The following is an 18,149-nucleotide window of genomic DNA, read 5'->3' on the forward strand; positions in this document are numbered from 1 at the left end:
GGGTCACGAAACGTCTGCAAGAAGGCAACCAAAGCTCAGGGAGCACCAAGAAACCTATAGTTGTCCTCCTTCACTCCGCAACCCTCCTTCCTTTCTGTCACTGATGATGTTACCTAATTGGGTCAGGAAACGTCTGCAAGAAAATCACCAAGTCCAGAGAGCACCATCCTCCTCCTCCTCTCTGCAACCTCCCCTCCCTTCTGACACTGATTATGTTACCTAGTTGGGTCATGAAATGTCTGCAAGAAAACCGCCAAGCTCAGAGCACCAGGCACCCCTCCCCCACTTCCTCCTCCTCTTCCTCTTCCCCTACACAAACCCCACTCACTCCCTTCCAGCATGGATGATGTTCCCTAGCTGGGTAATTGAAACGTCTGCCAGCAAACCTCCAATCTCACTGAGCACCCAGGACCCTTCCTCCGTTCAACCCTGAGCTATGAACCCTCTCTTCTGCCGGTACCCAACCCCCAAAGCGCTGCCCCCTCGACCCAACCTCCCAAGAGGGGACTTGAGAGCCTGGCTGAGAATCTCACCAAGCACCACCACCGAAGTCCCTGCCCTCCCTTACAAAACCTCTCTGGCAACCACCCCCTGCCACGGCTTAACGTTGCTCGCCGTTTCATCATCTCGCTGCCCCGCGCCTCCCATCCTTTGGGGGCCAAGGGCTGTTTTTCCCGGGCAGCTGCGGTGTTGTTTGCTCGCTCGTTCGCTCTGCCGCGCGGCACCACGAGCAACGCGGACCCATTCCTGCCCCTCCCCACCCCGTTTCCATTACTTAGCAGTTTCTTCCCTCCTGTCGCTCTTGGCTCTTGTTTACCTGAACCTCTGCGATTCCCCACAGGTGCGCAAGTACAAGAGCATGATCCTGGAAGATTTGGAGTCAGCGCTGTTGGAGCACGCACCTGCGCCGCAGGAGGTTAACTCGGAGCTTCCCCCTCTCACCATCGACGGGATTCCGGTCTCGGTGGATAAAATGACCCAGGTAACCATCCGAGGGAGGTGGAAACTTGGAGCAGGTTGCTAAGAGAGGGAAGGAGCATGACACGTCTCTGGCCGATTGATTCCCCCCCCCCCCCAATCAAGCATCTCTCTCTCTCTCTCTCTCTCTCTGCCTCTTCTCACAACTCCTCAGAGGCGCACTTAATTCTGCCCCTCCTGGGAGAGAACCGCGATGATCTTCTAAAACGCCAGCAGTCCTCGACTTACGACGCCAATTTGAGCCCCAAATTTCCACTTGCTAAGCGGAAGACTTCTTAAGTGAGTTTTGCCCCACCTTACCGCCTTCCTCGCCACAGTCGTTAAGTGAGTCGCTGCAGGTGTTATATTGGTAACAAGGTTGTTAAGTGAGTCTGGCTTCCCCCTGGACTCTGCTCATCAGACGGTCGAAAAACGGGATCACGTGGTCCCGGGACGCTGCAACCATCACAAAGTTTTTATTATCTTCCTTTTCGTTCCTTCCTTCCGTCCTTCCTTCTTTTTCTTTCTTTCTTCCTTCCTTCTTTTTCTTCTTTCCTTCCTTCTTTCTTTTTTTCTTTCTTCATTTCTTCCCTCCCCTTTCTTTCTTTCCTTCCTTCCTTCTTTCCTTCTTTTTCTTCCTTCTTTTTCTTCTTTCCTTCCTTCTTTCTTTTTTTCTTTCTTTCTTCCTTTCCTCCCTCCTTCCTTTTCTTCCTTCCTTCCTTCTTTTTATATTGTATTTTTATGTCCTCATATGCTGCCTTGGGTCCCCCTAAATAAATAAATGTCTGAAGCCAGATTCCCTTTAACAGCCCCGCGGCTAACTTAATGGCGGCGATTCACTTAACAACTCTGGCAAGAAAGGTCGTAAAATGGAGCAAACCTCTCTCCACGGCTGTCCCGCTTAGCAAAAGCAGAAATTTGGGGCTCAATTGTGGCCGTTAAGTCCAGGACCGCCTATATGTCAGGGAGGCCTCGCAAGCTGTGAAACCTGAACTCTTCTGGCGGCAACTGGGAAATTAAGGCTTGGTGATGTTGGGCTGTCTTCAGAACCCTGATTAGTCCTTGGGAAGCACCGAGATTGTGTTCACGGCTGATCACGTTCCCATAATTAAAGCTCTCGTGCCTGAGCGGGCTTGCTGTGCGTGGGTCTCCTTGATTGCGTCCCCAGGGCCCTTGACAAGTGCTCGGCATGGCGCAAAATTCTCCGTTTCTAATTAATCCATCGGGGGACCCCAAAATAGAACTTTTCAAAGCAGCCAGATGGAGCTTACGGACTCCCATCAGAACCGAGACAGGCCTAACCTGAACAGATGCATCTCTCTCCGTCTCTGACTTGGTCTGCTTCTCCCTTGCAAGAGTGGCGTTCGTAAGAAGCAGGTTTAAAAAAAAATTAAAATCACACCCCACAGGCCTTTGGGGTGAGTTGAACAGGGCCCATTGCGTAGAGGAAGAAGGTCTTCTTCGGGGCAGGTGGCCCCATGCTGAAGACCGAGGATTAACTGGGCAACCATGTTAGTCTGGGGCCCTAATGACGAACCTATGGCACGCGTGCCAGAGGTGGCACGGAGAGTCCTCTCTGTGGGCACTCACGCCGACGCCAGCTACTCTTCCGGGTTCCATTGCACTCATGCGCAGCAGACAGCTGGTCTGGCGTGCAGCGCACCCGGCCAGCTGTTCTGTTCCAGGTTCTGGTGCTCCGGCACGCATACACACTCCAGTTTCAGCACTCGGTGCCGAAAAGGTTAGTCGTCACTGGTCTAGGGCATCATTTCTCAACCTTGGGGACTTGAAGATGTGGGGTCCTGGGTGCTCTCTGAGCTTGGTGGTTTCCTTGCAGATGTTTCATGACCCAACTAGGTAGCATCATCAGTGCTAGAAGGGAATGGGATTTGGTAGTGGGGAGGAGGAAGAGGAGGAGGAAATGGATTATGGGGGTCCTTGGTGGTCTCTGAGCTTCGTGGTTTTCTTGCAGACGTTTCATGACCCAACTAGGGAACATCATCAGTGAGAGAAAGGAAGGAGGGTTGCGGAGTGAAGGAGGAAAACTATAGATTTCTTGGTGCTCCCTGAGCTTTGGTTGCCTTCTTGCAGACATTTCATGACCCAACTAGGGAACATCATCAGTGCTAGAAGGAAGAGGGATTTGCTTCCTGTGTCTATAACCCCACTCCTTCTAGCACTGATGATGTTCTCTAGCTGGGTCATGAAACATCTTCAAGAAAGCCACCAAGTTCTGAAACCAAAGACCCCACAGTCTTTATCCTCCTCCTCTTCCTCTTCCTCCTTCTCTTTTGCAAATCCCTTTCCCTGCCAGTACTGATGATGTTACCTAGCTGGGTTATGAAACGTCTTCCAAAAAAAAAAAAAGCCACCAAGCTGTGAGAGCACCAAGGATCCACACAGCTCAACCCTGAGCTACAAATATTCTATCGGTACTTTTTAAGATACCTGGACTCGGCCTGCTGGCCAGGAAACTCTGGGAATTGAAACCCAGCCCTCTTCAAGTTCCAAAGGCTGAGAAACACCAGTCTACAATATACCAAACTCATAAAGAGTTGTGCTGCACCTTTTGTGGATTAACGTATATTTTTTAAAATAAATAGCTTACATAAACTGCTTTCCGATCACGATATACTGCAATGTAATCATTGCAAGATTATTTAGGAGACACTAGGGGGCGCTGTAGTGTGATATTTTCATAGCTATTATACCTCTTTATGGAATGATTAGGAAAACCTGAACATCTTGGGTTTCATATGTGTGGTAGAGAGAAAGAGAAACGTTATTTGAGTTAAGGGAAGGTTGTCTTTAAATCAAAGACAGGCAGTCTTTTTTTTTTTTTTTTTTTAATTTGATTTATATGCTGCCCTTCTCCGGAGACTCAGGGGGGCTTACAATGTGTCAAGCAATAGCCTTCATCCTTTTGTATATTTATACAAAGTCAGCTTATTGCCCCCACAATCTGGGTCCTCATTTCACCTACCTTAGAAAGGATGGAAGGCTGAGTCAACCTTGAGCCTGGTAAGATTCGAAACTGCAGTAATTGCAGGCAGCTGGTGTTAATAACAGGGTGCTTTAAACCACTGTACTACCAAGGCTCTGAGCAGTTCTGCTCTACCCTTCAGTCTCCAGACCTCCATCCGGGAGTCGGAGGAATAAAATTTTCCATTCCTGTCGTTTGACCTCTTTAAAAAGGTTTTCAGAAAGCCTTGGGGGGTGGGGGGGAAGGAAAGTCACTCCCTTTCCTTCCTACCCAGAGAAAAAGGAGGAGGAGGATCCAAAATCATGCTATCAAATTTCACCCACATTTTGCAGCCACATATTCTCAGGGCAAAAATCAGAATATCGCCTGTTACCCTCTGTGAAACCAGCAGTTCATTTTCGAACAAGCAGGATTGGAAGAATACAGATTGACTGTACTTGAGCCAAAAATATCCAGGTGTTGAGGCTTTTTCTCATTTTGCGACCTTTCTTGCCACCGTTGTTAAGTGAACCCCTGTAGTTGTTAAATTAGTAACATGGTTGTTAAGTGAATCTGACTTCCCCGTTGACTCTGCTTTTCAGAAGGTCGCCAAACTGCGACGGTCATAAATACAGTTGACAAGTGTCCGAATTTTGATCCCATAAGCGTGGGGATTGCTGCAAAGGTCGTAAGTGTGAAAAGCGGTCATAAATCACCTTTTTCAGTGCCATTGTAGCTTCGTCACTAAACGAATGGTTGTAAGTCAAGAACTACCTGAGGTTGACTCAGCCTTCCATCCTTCCGAGGTGGGTAAAATGAGGACCCAAATTGTTGGGGGCAAGAGGCTGGCTCTGTAAAACCGCTTAGACAGGGCCGTAAAAAGCACTGTAAAGCGGTATATAAGTCTTAAGTGCTATTGCTAACTGTATTGAGGCTTTTGAATTTGGGTGTTGAAGAAGATTTTTGAGAAGACCATGGACAGCCAAGAAAACCCAACAAATGAATCTCCTAAAGGCGCTTTTATTTTAAAGACACCTGGATTTTTTGATTTTTCTTTAAGACATTTCACTTTCTCATCCAAGAAGCTTCTTCAGTTCTGACTAACTGGTGGGAAACTATGATCTGGACAAATGAAAACAGATGGACCGTCAGACAGTCAACCCGAAATTCCGACTGAAGGTTCAAATGATTCTACTTTGGACATGTGATGTGAAGAGAAGACATTGATGCACGGAAAAGTAGAAGGGACACTCAGCGGCCCGGTGGAAGGACTGAGATACGGTAGTACCTCGATATTTGTTGGAAATCCATTCCGGAAGACACAAAGAATACTAAAACTTGATGAGTACCGAGAAAAAGACGTGATTTACCACATGACTTGCTATTTCAGCCAGAAGAAATAGTGAGTCACAAGGCAGCCAACGTGAGCAAGTTCTTCCTTGCACGTCGAATGTAGGGAGAAAGACGAGTGCCGGGACAAAATTTCTGCTTCAAAACATGCCGAAAACTGAATTCAATGGGTTTTGAAGCAGTTGGGTGCCGTGCTATGATGGGTGCACTCACTGTTGAAAGACCTGACCTGGACAAATGAGAACTTTTCTTTGGTCAATTCCTGAGGTCAATTTCTGCAAAGTTAGAGCCAAATCTATCTGTGTGGTCGCTAGGAGCATCGTAGACCAAGCCAGGTCCAAAAATGCTAGAGAATTCCTGGACGGTTGGCATTCAGGCAAATCAGCCATCGACGGGCACATAAAGATAAGCAACATATACACACCATTCAAAACAGATGATTCAAAAGCTAAAAAAAACCAAAAGACTTCCTTGCCAACACCAACTTCATGGCACATAATCAATCAATTGTTCAGTCGATTCCTGGAGTGCTAAGTTAAAGCCAAAAATATCTGTGTGCTCTAGGAGCATCGTAGACCGAGCCAGGTCCAAAAATGCTAGAGAATTCCTGGACGCCTGGCAGTCAGACAAATCAGCCATCAACGGGCACATAGAGATAAGTGACATGTACACACCATTCAAAACAAATAATCCAAAAGCTAAAAACCCAAAAGACTTCCTTGCCAACACCAACTTCATGGCACATAATCAATCAATTGATCATTCGATTCTTCGGGTGCTAAGTTGGGGCAAAATCTCCAGCCTTCCGTCCCTTGATATCCTGGAGGACAAACACGCACCTCAATAATGGCGTGTTTCTCCGTGAAGAAAAGAACACCGCAGAGTCCTGTAGAGGATGATGCAACTCTCAGAGGCCAGAATCAGCGACTCTGCCGACAAATACACCCTAAACGCTGCAGCATTTCCCCATGGGTTTTTTTAAAAAATAATAATAATCTTCATTTTGTGCAGCACCATTGTACATGATGACACACAACGTTCGTAGGCTCCACGGTTAATCCGGCAAGAATTTCCAAGGCAATTTCCACAAAATGTAAATAGCAACATTATGGGAAGGGTTGAAGAACAGTGTAAACAGCTGAAGAAGTGAGAACTGTGGATGGATCCGGTTGATGATTCCCTCGTTTTGTTTAGTTTTGGTATTCTCAAAGAGTCTTCTCCAACGCCAGACTTCGAAAGCATCAATATTCTTCCCACCTTGTCCCAAAGGTGTTTTTTCAAAAGGCAAGTGGACTTCCTTTGTTTTTCCTTGAAGACGTTTCGCTTCTCATCCGAGAAGCTTCTTCGGTTCTGATTAATTGGTGGAGGATGGAAGGATTTAGACTTTAGACTTGCAGTCGTCTGGTCGTTAGTGCTCTCTCTGAGAGTCATTGTGGCCGCTTGGAGGTTTATCTGCGCCCTCAGGGTCACCTGAGTAACCTTCCTTCCATTCTTTACCGTTCAGTCAGAACTGAGGAAGCTTCTGGGATGAGAAGCGAAACGTCTTCAAGGAGAAATAAGAAAGTCCAGTTGCCTTTTGAAAAAACACCTTTGGGACAACCTGGATGACTGAGAATCTCAATAGACATCTTGCTGGCTTGGATGGATGGATGGATGGATGGATGGATGGATGGATGGATGGATGGATGGATGGGGAGGGAGGGAGGGAAGGAGGGATAAGAATACATTACAGATAGTGCTTGACGTGCAACCATTAAGGGACCATTCAAAGTTACAACAGCATTGAAAACAATGATTTACCACTGGTCCTCACATTTACGTCCGTCGTAGTATCCCGAGGTCACATGATCAACCATTTGCAACCTTCCCAGCTACTATCCAACCAGCAAAGCTGGATTCGCTTAACGACTGTATGATTCGCTTAACAACCTCAGCGGTCCGCTTACCAACCGTGGCAAAAAAGAATATCGGGTTTATTGAATAACAGAATAAGAGAGTTGGAAGGGACCTTGAAGATCTTTTAGTCCAACCCCCCTTGCTCAACGAGAAAAGCAGGATGCGACTCACTTAACAAATGCCTTGCTCAGCGATGGAGATTCTGGTCCCAATTACAGTCGTAAGTCGAGGACGACCTGTGTATAGGTTCAAGTCTTACAATACCTAAGATGGCAGCATGCAATTACAAATCTCTGGTGAAATTTCCTTTGGTGTTTCCTTTCCTTTTCTTTTTTCATGGCCTTTTTTCCCCCATCGGACTGTGCATTATTAGAAGTAAAATTCCAAATCTCTCAAAACTCCTTTGCAATAACTGCAGAATACTTCTGCTCTTAAGTTTTTGGGTATGGAGAACAAGGGATGGAACAGGAGTTCTGGCTGATAGTTCCTGCCCCATCCCAAAATGCATTAGGAAAATTCCACTTTGCTCTTTTGTTAAAAGTTTCTCCAGGATCTCTGAAAATCTTGCTTCAATATGATCCGTAATGGGCCAGTCTGCTGCTTGCCTCTTGATATCATCTGTATATTAAATATGTATTTATTGTATGTTTATATACAATATAATTATGATATAACACTGTATATCCCAGTGTAGACCTGGTCCTGCCAGCAGGCCTGGGGAATGCAGAGTGGGATGGAGCCCATTAAATGGGCTCATGTGATGTGTTGTTGCTGGGGCGAGGTGGGAGGAGGGTTATTTGATTATATTATTTTATTAATTTATGATTCTCTCTTTTATTAGTTTTATTGTTTTTTTTTTTCATATGAGGTTTTTATATTCTTGTAAGCCGTCTTGAATTGCCAGCTGCGAATAGGCAGCAACATAAATTTCCTAATTAAATAAAAATATTAAGATGTATATTTTGACATTGTAAGCCTCTCGGGCTCACCTTGTGGTTGAGATGGATGGCAAATAAATTTAATGAATAAATACAAATAAATATCTTTGGATAGTGAGGTAGGTAGCGTATAAATTTCATAAATACAATGATGACCTTCTTGCATCTCGATAAGATCTGTTCAGGTAGTCCTCGACTTATGACCACGACTGAGCCAAAAATTTATATTGGTAAGTGAGAAATTTGTTAAGTGAGTTTTGCCCCATTTTACGGCTTTTCTCGTCACGTTCGTTAAATGAGTCGCTGCAGTTGTTAAATTAGTAACACGGTTGTTAAGTGAATCTAGTTTCCCGCTTGACTTGACTTGTCAGAAGGTCGCAAAAGGGGATCACGTGACCCCGGCACACTGCGACTGTCATAAATGTGAGTCTGTTGTCAAGAGTCCGTTATCTAAACGTAAATCATGTGATCACGGGGACGCTGCAACGATTGTAAGTGCAAAAAATGTTCGTAAATCGCTTCTTTCGGTGCCGTTGTAACTAGGAAAGGTCATTAAATGAAACTGTTGTAAGTTCGAGGACTACCTGTGACGGGCCAAGCTCCTGATGCAGACATTTGCTTCCCCAATCTTTACATTATTATTATTATTATTATTATTATTATTATTATTATTATTATTATTATTATTATTATTATTATTATTATTATTTTCTTAATGCCACAGGCCCAGCTGAGAGCTTTCATCCCTGAAATGCTGAAATACTCAACGGGTCGCGGAAAGCCAGGCTGGGGGAAGGAGAGCTGCAAACCCATTTGGTGGCCAGAAGACATTCCCTGGGCTAACGTCCGCAGCGATGTCCGGACAGAAGAGCAGAAGCAGAGGGTAGGTCTTGAATACCTTCCTTCCTTCTTCTAGCAACAGACTTTTCTTAGGTTTGGCACATGGTGAGGCCTAGAAACTTTGGGGCTTGATTAAAGTAAGAACAAAAATCACTCAGAAGACCCCACATATGGAGAATACCCCCACTATAGTTTCAACTGGAAAAGGATGAACATCCTAGACCAAGCCAAGTCCTAAAAAATGCTAGAGAATTCCTTGTAAATAGAGATCTTTACAAATCAGCCATCGATGGGCACATAGAGAGAAGCAACATTTGCACACCATTCAGAAATGGCAATCAAAAAGCTAAAAGGCCAAAACTTCCTTACCAGCAATGAATGCTCCAATAAGCAGAGATTAACACCAAAATTAATACTAGACCAACAATCAAGCAATAAACAATACGCCAATCAAGGCATTACCAACTCAGACAAACCATCAAACATGAAACAACAGCCTAATCAAGGAGCCAGCAAGAACCCTCCAACACTGACAGGGCAGGCTACTTGCATATAAATAGAGTGCAACCCCCCCCCCATTCCTTTCTGGACTGATGGTGTTACTCAGTTGGGTCACAAAACGTCGGCAGAGAAAACAACCAAGCTCAGCAAGCACCAAAGACCCCAAAGTTGTCGTCCTCGTCCTCCCCCTCCTCGCAACCCCCCTCCCTTCTAGCACTGATGATGTTACCTAGTTGGGTCATGAAACATCTACAAGCCAATAACCAAGCTCAAAAACCTCGTTAACCAGATGCTGTATTGCATTGCATCACATCCTGGAGAGTCAGACTAGCCAGCTTCCCACCACCTTGGCCTTAAACACAACTCATGGTTTTCCAGATAGGCTCTTTCAAACCATGAATATTAACAGAATCACAGAGGTGGGAGGGACCTTGGAGGTCTTCTAGTTTAGTCCAACCAGGCAGGAAACCCTCTACCATTTCAGATAAATGGAGGTCGATACTCTTCTTGAAAACCTCCAGTGTTGGAGCACCCACAACCTCTGGTGGCAAGCTGTTCCACTTGTTAATTGCCCTCACTGTCAGGAAAAATGTCTCCTTAGATCCATGTTGCTTCTCTCCTTGATTTGTTTCCATCCGTTGCTGCTTCTCCTGCCTTCAGGTGCTTTGGAGAATAGGCCAACCCCCTCTTCTTTGTGGCAGCCCCTCAGATACTGGAAGACTGCTATCATGTATTGGAAGGTGCAAGAAATTGCTCCAGTAAATCTGACTTCATAGAATCTTAGGGCTGGAAGAGACCTTGGAGGTCTTCTAGTCAAACCCCAAGGCAAGAGATCTTCCACCATCCAAGACAAATGGTTGTCCAGTCTTTTCTTGAAATCCTCCACTGATGGAGAGAACCCACAACTCCATCGTGAGCGATTCCATCGTTCTCACCATTAGGAAATTCCTCCTCATTTCAAGGTTGGCTCTCTTTCTGAGGCGCTTCCACCCATCTGCACTGGGTAAAATTTACCAGGTGGTCTAAATGTTCTCTGGGTGACGCGACATCAAGTTGGCTTTTGTCAAGGTAACAATTCAAGAGCTGACCAGCTGATGCAATGAGGGGAATGAGTCAGCAGGTTTTTTGGCTGTTATCCCTTTAAGAGCCTGTGCTTAGGCTGTTATCCCTTTAAGAACCTGTGTTTTGGCTGTTATCCCTTTAAGAGCCTGTGTTTTGGCTGTTATCCCTTTAAGAGCCTGTGATTTGGCTGTTATCCCTTTAAGAGCCTGTGTTTTGGCTGTTATCCCTTTAAGAGCCTGTGCTTAGGCTGTTATCCTTTTAAGAGCCTGTGCTTAGGCTGTTATCCCTTTAAGAGCCTGTGTTTTGGCTGTTATCCCTTTAAGAGCCTGTGCTTAGGCTGTTATCCCTTTAAGAGCCTGTGCTTAGGCTGTTATCCCTTTAAGAACCTGTGTTTTGGCTGTTATCCCTTTCAGAGCCTTAAGAGGAGGCCCTGCTAGAGTGTTGGTTGGTTCGTCAAGTTTCTTCCCTGCTGTAATTGCTGTTTGTTTAGATACTGCTTGTAGTACATGTATGTATATTATTTCTATATTCCTATTGTAGATAAAAAACCATTATTTGATACGAACCGCTGTTGACTGTATTTGCTCCTGGCCTGATACACGTAGTAGACCTGTGCACACCTGCCTCTCTCAGTCCCCCTGATCTTTTCTCCTCTCTCCTTCTCACCTGGCCTCAGGTGTCTTGGACCCAGGCGCTGCGGACGATTGTGAAAAACTGCTACAAACAGCACGGCCGGGAGGACCTGCTCTACGCTTTCGAAGACCAGCAGACCCAGTCCTTGACCGCCACGCACAGTATAGCCCACCTGGTTCCCTCCCAGACGATGGTCCAGACCTTCAGCAACCCTGACGGCACGGTGTCCCTCATCCAGGTGAGGGTTACAGGGGGACTCAGTTCATGCCCCGCCTCGGCCTGGCGTTCAGATCGTGGCTTTAGGGTGGGGTGGAGGGGAGAGAGTTCTGGGTTCTCCGTGCTGAGCGAAAGTAGGTTTGGGGGTCCGGTGACTCACGATTAATCCCAGAGGCTCCAGGGTGATCTTCAGCAATTAGATCTGGGGAAATGGGCAGATTCCAGATCGCTTGAAGGACCAAGGAATGTGATCTTTTCCCTTAAAATCTGTGTGTGGAAACAGCATGAGACAGTTCATATGAGGGATTTTTTTTTAAAGAAAGTAGCATTATAGGGTTCTGTAAAAAGTATGCGATCATACTTTCACAGAAAAAGGAAAAAATGGATGTAGTATAATTTCCTTCCTTCATTCATTTTCCTCCTTCCTGCCTCTCTCCATTTTCCTTCCATCCTTTCTTCCTTCTCTCATCTCCTTTCCTCCTTCCCTTCATTCCTTCCCTCCCTCCCACCCCTCCTTTCCTCCCTTTCTCCATCTTTCTTCCATCCTTTTTTCTTTCTCTCATCTCCTTCACCTCCCTCCCTTCCTTCCTCCCTCCCACCCCTCCTTTCCTGCCTTTCTCCATCTTTCTTCCTTTCTTCCTTCTCTCATCTCCTTTCCTCCTTCCCTTCATTCCTTCCCTCCCTCCCACCCCTCCTTTCCTCCCTTTCTCCATCTTTCTTCCATCCTTTTTTCTTTCTCTCATCTCCTTCACCTCCCTCCCTTCCTTCCTCCCTCCCACCCCTCCTTTCCTGCCTTTCTCCATCTTTCTTCCTTTTTTCCTTCTCTCATCTCCTTCACCTCCCTCCCTCCCTCCATTTTCCCTCCATCTTTTCTTCCTTCTCTCATCTCCTTCCCCTTCCTTCCTTCCTTCCCCTATCTTCCTCTCTTTCTCCCTCCCTCCCTCCAGCTTCCTTCTTTCCATTCTTCTTTCTTCTCTTTTTTTCCTCCCTTCTTCCCTCCCTCTCTCCCTCCCTTCTTCCTCTCATCATGATGTCATTGGTCCAATGTCACACTGTCAGTGTGTCCCTGCCAGTGGTGGGTTTCAAATTTTTTTTACTACCGGTTCTGTGGGTGTGGCTTGGTGGGCATGGCAGGGGAAGGATATTGTAAAATCTGCATTCCGTCCTCAATCCAGGGGAAGGATACTGCAAAATCCCCATTTCCTCCCGATCAGCTGGGACTCAGGAGGCAGCGAATAGATGGGTCAGAATTTTTACTACCGGTTCTCCGAACTACTCAAAATTTCCGCTACCAGTTCTCCAGAACTGGTCAGAACCTGCTGAAACCCACCTCTGGTCCCTGCTCTTCCCAACCAATCCGCTCCCCTCCCCTCGTGGATCTTGCCCCCCCCCCCCGGCTTTGTGACTGCTGAGACCTCGGGAGGGGCCCCTGGTGACTTCTGGGTGTCTTGCAGGTTGGCACCGGAGCCACAGTGGCCACCTTGGCAGACGCCTCTGAATTGCCCACCACTGTGACGGTCGCTCAGGTGAACTACTCCGCCGTGGCTGATGGAGAGGTAAGGGGCCCCTTAACAGAAGCACCCGCAATTTCATAAAACAAATGACAATTACGGTTGTAAGTCGAGAACTGCTTACAGTCCAGGGACGGGCAACTGTGGCCCTTTTACAACCTGTGGACTTCAACTCCCAGAATTCCTGAGACAGCTTGGCTGTCTCAGGAATTCTGGGAGTTGAAGTCCACAGGTTGTAAAAGGGCCACAGTTGCCCGCCCCTGGCTTACACCTATCTCTTCGTTTCAATTGGGATAAAGTCAGGAGTCCGCAACGAACCACTGTTTAAAAAAGGACGTAAAATCGGGCGCGGTCACGTGGTGACTCGCTTAGCGACCAGAAGCGACTTCGGGCCTCCGTTCCCGTCGTAAGTCGAGGACCCCCCCGTCCTTCTCGTTCATTTCAACCGAGCTGAATCCAAGGCTGCTTGGCACCTTCTGATATAACGTCGGACTGAAACGAGCCAGGATGGGAATCCGATAACAGTCTGTTAAATTGGGGAAGGGGAAGGAGGTCACCCCTCCCCTTTTTTTTTTAACCTTGCTCCCACCCCCCTCACCCCGCCCTTGGTCTCCAGGCCTTTGTAGCAGCCTCGTTCTCCCCCGCCCCACAACGGTGTAGGATTCTCAGAGCAATAGAGGGCAGCACAAAACAGCTTTGTTTCCTCGAGAAAACCGGATTTCCATCTGAAAAACCAGCTTAAAAGTTGTGGGGTTTTTTGTGTGTGCGTTTTTGATTCCGCCCTTGAAAATTTGCTCGGGAAGACAAGCGTCCATTGTCTGAGCAAAGCTGGACACTTTCCCCCTTGCTTAGGCTTTTCGCAGGCGCTTTAACCCCCCCCCCCGCCCACTGTGATATCCTCGACTTACGACCCTAAGTCCTCAGTTTATGACCATCAAGGAGCCTGGCCATCCTGGTCGTAAAACTGGTCATCCACATGACCTTAATGAGCTTTTTAGGCATTAGTCGTTAAGCGAACGCCACGGTACTAAAGCAGCCCGTCATGGTCATTAAATGAACAACGTGGTTGTTAAGTGAGCCAGTGGTTTGCTCTGGGCTGGTTTTGCCAAACATTGGAAGCCAATTTTTCGGGTAAACGGTTGTAAAATGCAGGATGGCGCAAATGGTCATAAATGCAGGTCACGTGACCGCAGGATGGGTTGGCTTAACGACCACAACGGAGCCCAGAATTTATGTCCCTAAGCGAGACATTTTGTTAAGTGAGTTTTGCCCTGTTTTACGACCTTTCTTAAGTGAATCACGGCGGTTGTTAAAGTTAGTGACACGGTTGTTAGGTGAATATGGCTTCCCCGTTGACTTCGCTGGTCAGCAGGTCACGTGACCCTGGGACTTGCGACCGTCATAAATACGAGTCAGTGGCCAAGCATCTGAATTTTATTCACATGACCATAGGGATGCTGCAGTGGTCGTAAGTGCGAAAATCGGTCGTAAGTTACTTTCTTCGGTGCTGTTCTAACTTGGAACGGCCACTAAACAAACTCTCGTAAGTCGAGAGCCGTACCTTTTGGGGACCCGTCATATCTTTGACCGCTTGCTAAGCGAGCGGACGTAAGTCGAGGAGTCCTGCAACGGCTCTCTCGTCTCCTCCATCCCCGCCAGGTGGAGCAGAACTGGGCGACGCTACAGGGGGGCGAGATGACCATCCAGACCACACAGGCCTCCGAAGCCACGCAGGCAGTGGCCTCCCTGGCCGAAGCCGCCGTAGCCGCCTCGCAGGAGATGCAGCAAGGCGCCACGGTCACTATGGCGCTCAACAGGTAGGGGAGGGGTCCTGGGTCCCCATTTGAACCCTTGACCAGATCTCGGTAACCCTGGTTGGTTGGTTGGTTGGTTGGTTGGTTGGTTGGTTGGTTGGTTGGTTGGTTGGTTGGTTGGTTGGTTTCTTTCTTTCTTTCTTTCTTTCTTTCTTTCTTTCTTTCTTTCTTTCTTTCTTTCTTTCTTTCTTTCTTTCTTCTTTCCTTTCCTTTCCTTTCCTCCTTTCCTTTCTTCCTTCCTTCCTTCCTTCCCTCTTTCTTTCTTTCTTTCTTTCTTTCTTCTTTCCTTTCCTTTCCTCCTTTCCTTTCTTCCTTCCTTCCTTCCCTCTTTCTTTCTTTCTTTCTTTCTTTCTTTCTTTCTTTCTTTCTTCTTTCCTTTCCTTTCCTTTCCTCCTTTCCTTCCTTCCTTCCTTCCTTCCTTCCCTTTTTCTTTCTTTCTTTCTTTCTTTCTTTCATCTATCTTTTCTTTCTCTTTCTTTCTTCACTCCCTTCCTCTCTCTTCTTCCTTCTGACCCCTTCCTTCCTTCCTTTCTCTCTCCCTCTCTCTTCTTCCTTCTTACACCTTCTTTCTTTGTTTCTTTTTGTTTTCTCTTTCTTTCATCTATCTTTTCCTTCTCTTTTCTCTCTTCCTTCCTCTCTCCTTTCTTTCTTTCTCTCTCTCTTGCCTCCCTCCCGTCCTCTCTCTCATTCATTCTTCCCACCTTCTTCCTTCCTCTCTCTTCTTCCTTCTTAAACCTTTCTTTGTTTCTTTTTCTTCTTCCTTCCTTTCTTTCTCTCTCTCTCTCTCTCTCTCTTTCTTTCTTTCTTCACCCATCTCATTCTCCACAGCTTTAGCTTTTCCTGCAGCTGTCACATTCCCTTCAGCACTGAGTGACAAGAGCTAATCTACAAAATCCTTTTTTAAAAGAAATAGGATAGGTTCTTGTTTTCATTCTCCAGCGAGCAACCCAGTTTCTTTTCGGTGCATCCTTGGGAAACGCAGTGACTGGGATATTTTGGGGGGGGGTGGAGGGGGCACTGCACAAATGCCAAGGCGCTGGATGTCTGTGGGGTGGGCTCCCCCCTGTCCCACCCAGCCTTTGCCAGCCTGCTGGCTCAAACTCCGCAGCACAGAAGCCCTGGCCTTTCGCAGGAAGCTCTCTCCGGCTGCGTGGGAAGCAGAGATCGCTTTCCAGGCTGGCTTTGGTAGCGGGAGATTAATGGCGTCCCTGGAGGGTTGTGTTAACAAGCCTATGAGCACCTGAGCTGACTTGAGTGCCTGGTGGGGGTGGGGTGCAGAGAGAATGTGGCTACCTGTGAAAGGAGTGTGTGGGGGGAAGGTGAGAGCACTGCATGAAGCTGAGAAGGATCAGACAGAACAAAAACAAGCAATTTTTTTTTTCCAACGGAATTGGTGATGGTCACTGGAGAAGGGAAAGCTTTTTTTTTTTGTTTTGCTTTAATTTGTATGCCGCCCTTCTCCGGAGACCCAGGGCGGCTTACAATGCGCTAAGCAATAGCCTTCATTCTTTTGTATATTTTATACAAAGTCAGCTTATTGCCCCCACAATCCGGGTCCTCATTTTACCTACCTTAGAAAGGATGGAAGGCTGAGTCAACCTTGAGCCTGGTGAGATTCGAACTCACAGTAATTGCAGACAGCTTGATGTTAATAACAGTGCTTTTTAGTCTGCTGAGCCACCAGGGCCTTGGATTCCTCCCGGCCTCGATCGGTTAATTAGGATGTGCACTTTTTTCAGCTAACAAAGGAGAATATTTGTATATTCTCGGGGTTGAAAACAAGGAGTCCTTGGTGCTCTCTGAGCTTGGTTCTTCTCTTGTGGACGTTTCAGGACCCAGCTAGGGAACATCATCAGTGATAGAAGGCAGGGGGTTCGTACAGAGGAGAAGGACTGTGGGGTGCTTGATGCTTTCTGGGCTTGGTTGTTTTCTGGCAGACGTTTCATGACCCAACTAGGGAACATCATCAGTGCAAACTCACATTTAGGAAGTGCCCATCTCCCTCGCAGGGGAACTCAGGTTGGCGTACAGATAAAATATTTAAAGCGCACAAAATAAAATCCAAATTGGAAAGAGGCAAAAATTAATTCTTTTCTTTCTTCCTACTCATGGGTGCCTCCCTCTTTCTCGTCTTGTCTTCCAGTGAGGCGGCCGCTCACGCCGTGGCCACGCTTGCAGAAGCCACCCTCCAGGGCGGAGGGCAGATCGTCTTGTCCGGCGAAACGGCAGCGGCCGTGGGCGCGCTCACCGGGGTACCAGATGCAAACGGTAAGCCGGTCCTGATAACCGCGCCGCGCTTCGGCTTTCGAGAGAGTTTGCATCTCTGGCCGTTTGAGGGTGAAGATCTTCTAGGACCAACAAGCACCCCAGCCCTGTTGCATTGAGTTGGCCAGGAGATACGAGGGAGATAGAATAATAATGAGAAGGCTGGAAGGGACCTTAGAGGTCTTCAAGTCCAACCCCTTGCTTGACCAGGAATCCCTCTTGTCAGCCTTCCAGAAAAACCCTAACTCCAAGTAAAGACTCTGAAGCAAGCATTTTTCAGAGTTCTATTTACTAGAATAGGTAAACTGGCACATCTGAGGAAAACCTGAATCTGAGAGGTCCATATTTTCCCTCAGTAAATCAAAAACCCCAAAACCATCCCCTCACTCCTCAGTCGATCACATGGGTTGCTCCAATCACCGTCCGTCCCATCTCGAGACAGCACTCCCACCACTCCTCCAGATGCAGGATCGGCCTGACCTTGACCAACAGGAAGAATGCTACATTCCCTCTACTAAATCCCACCTCCTACTTTCCCACACATGAGAAGGTGGCAGCATGGAAGCTTCCGGACTAATATGGCTTCCAAAGCTGACACCTCTACCATTCCAGACAAGCGGCTGTCCACTCCCTTCTTAAAATCCTCCAGCACCCACAGCTTCTGAAGGCAACTTCTGTTCCTCTGGTTAATTGTCCTCACTGTTAGAAAGTTCCTCCTTAGTTCTAGGTTAGTATCCGTCCATTTTTTCTTGTCTTGTCTTCTGGAGCTTTGGAGAATAGCTTGACCCTCTCTTAACAGAATAGAAAAATAACAGAGTTGGAACCCTAACCCTGAACCTTGGAGGTCTTTAAGATAGGCGGTCCCACAAGTTGCAAGACCCTACGTGGCATTGTTATAGGTAACAGCCAGCAGCCATCTGGCCATCAGTGGAAGTTATGGAGCAGGGACATCTCATGGACATACTGAGGCAAGCCCATCTCTGCTTATACCACTGCATTCCGGACCAGTTAAAGCTTCTGAGTGGCCTTCAAGGTCAGCACCATGTAGAGTCCATTGTGGTAGCCATTGTGGTGGCTTATGGAGCAGGGACATCACATGGGCAGACCGAAGCATGGCCATCTCTGCTTACACCATTGCATTCTGGACCAATTGAAGCTTCTGAGTGGCCTTCAGATCAGCTTCACGAAAAGTGCATTGTGACAG

General features: G+C 47.1%; 1 protein-coding gene across 7 annotated transcripts in view; it reads left to right on the plus strand.

Moving 5' to 3' along the window:
- NRF1 (nuclear respiratory factor 1) overlaps positions 1-18,149 on the plus strand; it is a 54,503-nt gene that overhangs the window by 21,894 nt on the left and 14,460 nt on the right. For all 7 annotated transcript variants that reach the window (XM_087874394.1, XM_087874389.1, XM_087874395.1 and 4 more), the window contains 6 exons: positions 842-982; positions 8,828-8,986; positions 11,183-11,377; positions 12,810-12,911; positions 14,526-14,683; positions 16,824-16,948. In XM_087874394.1, the coding sequence (XP_087730520.1) occupies positions 842-982; positions 8,828-8,986; positions 11,183-11,377; positions 12,810-12,911; positions 14,526-14,683; positions 16,824-16,948 (880 nt within the window). The remainder of the gene's footprint in view (positions 1-841; positions 983-8,827; positions 8,987-11,182; positions 11,378-12,809; positions 12,912-14,525; positions 14,684-16,823; positions 16,949-18,149) is intronic.

Source organism: Pantherophis guttatus, chromosome 7, assembly GCF_059756535.1.
Source record: "Pantherophis guttatus breed Tessera chromosome 7, ASM5975653v1, whole genome shotgun sequence".
Lineage (NCBI taxonomy): Eukaryota > Metazoa > Chordata > Lepidosauria > Squamata > Colubridae > Pantherophis > Pantherophis guttatus.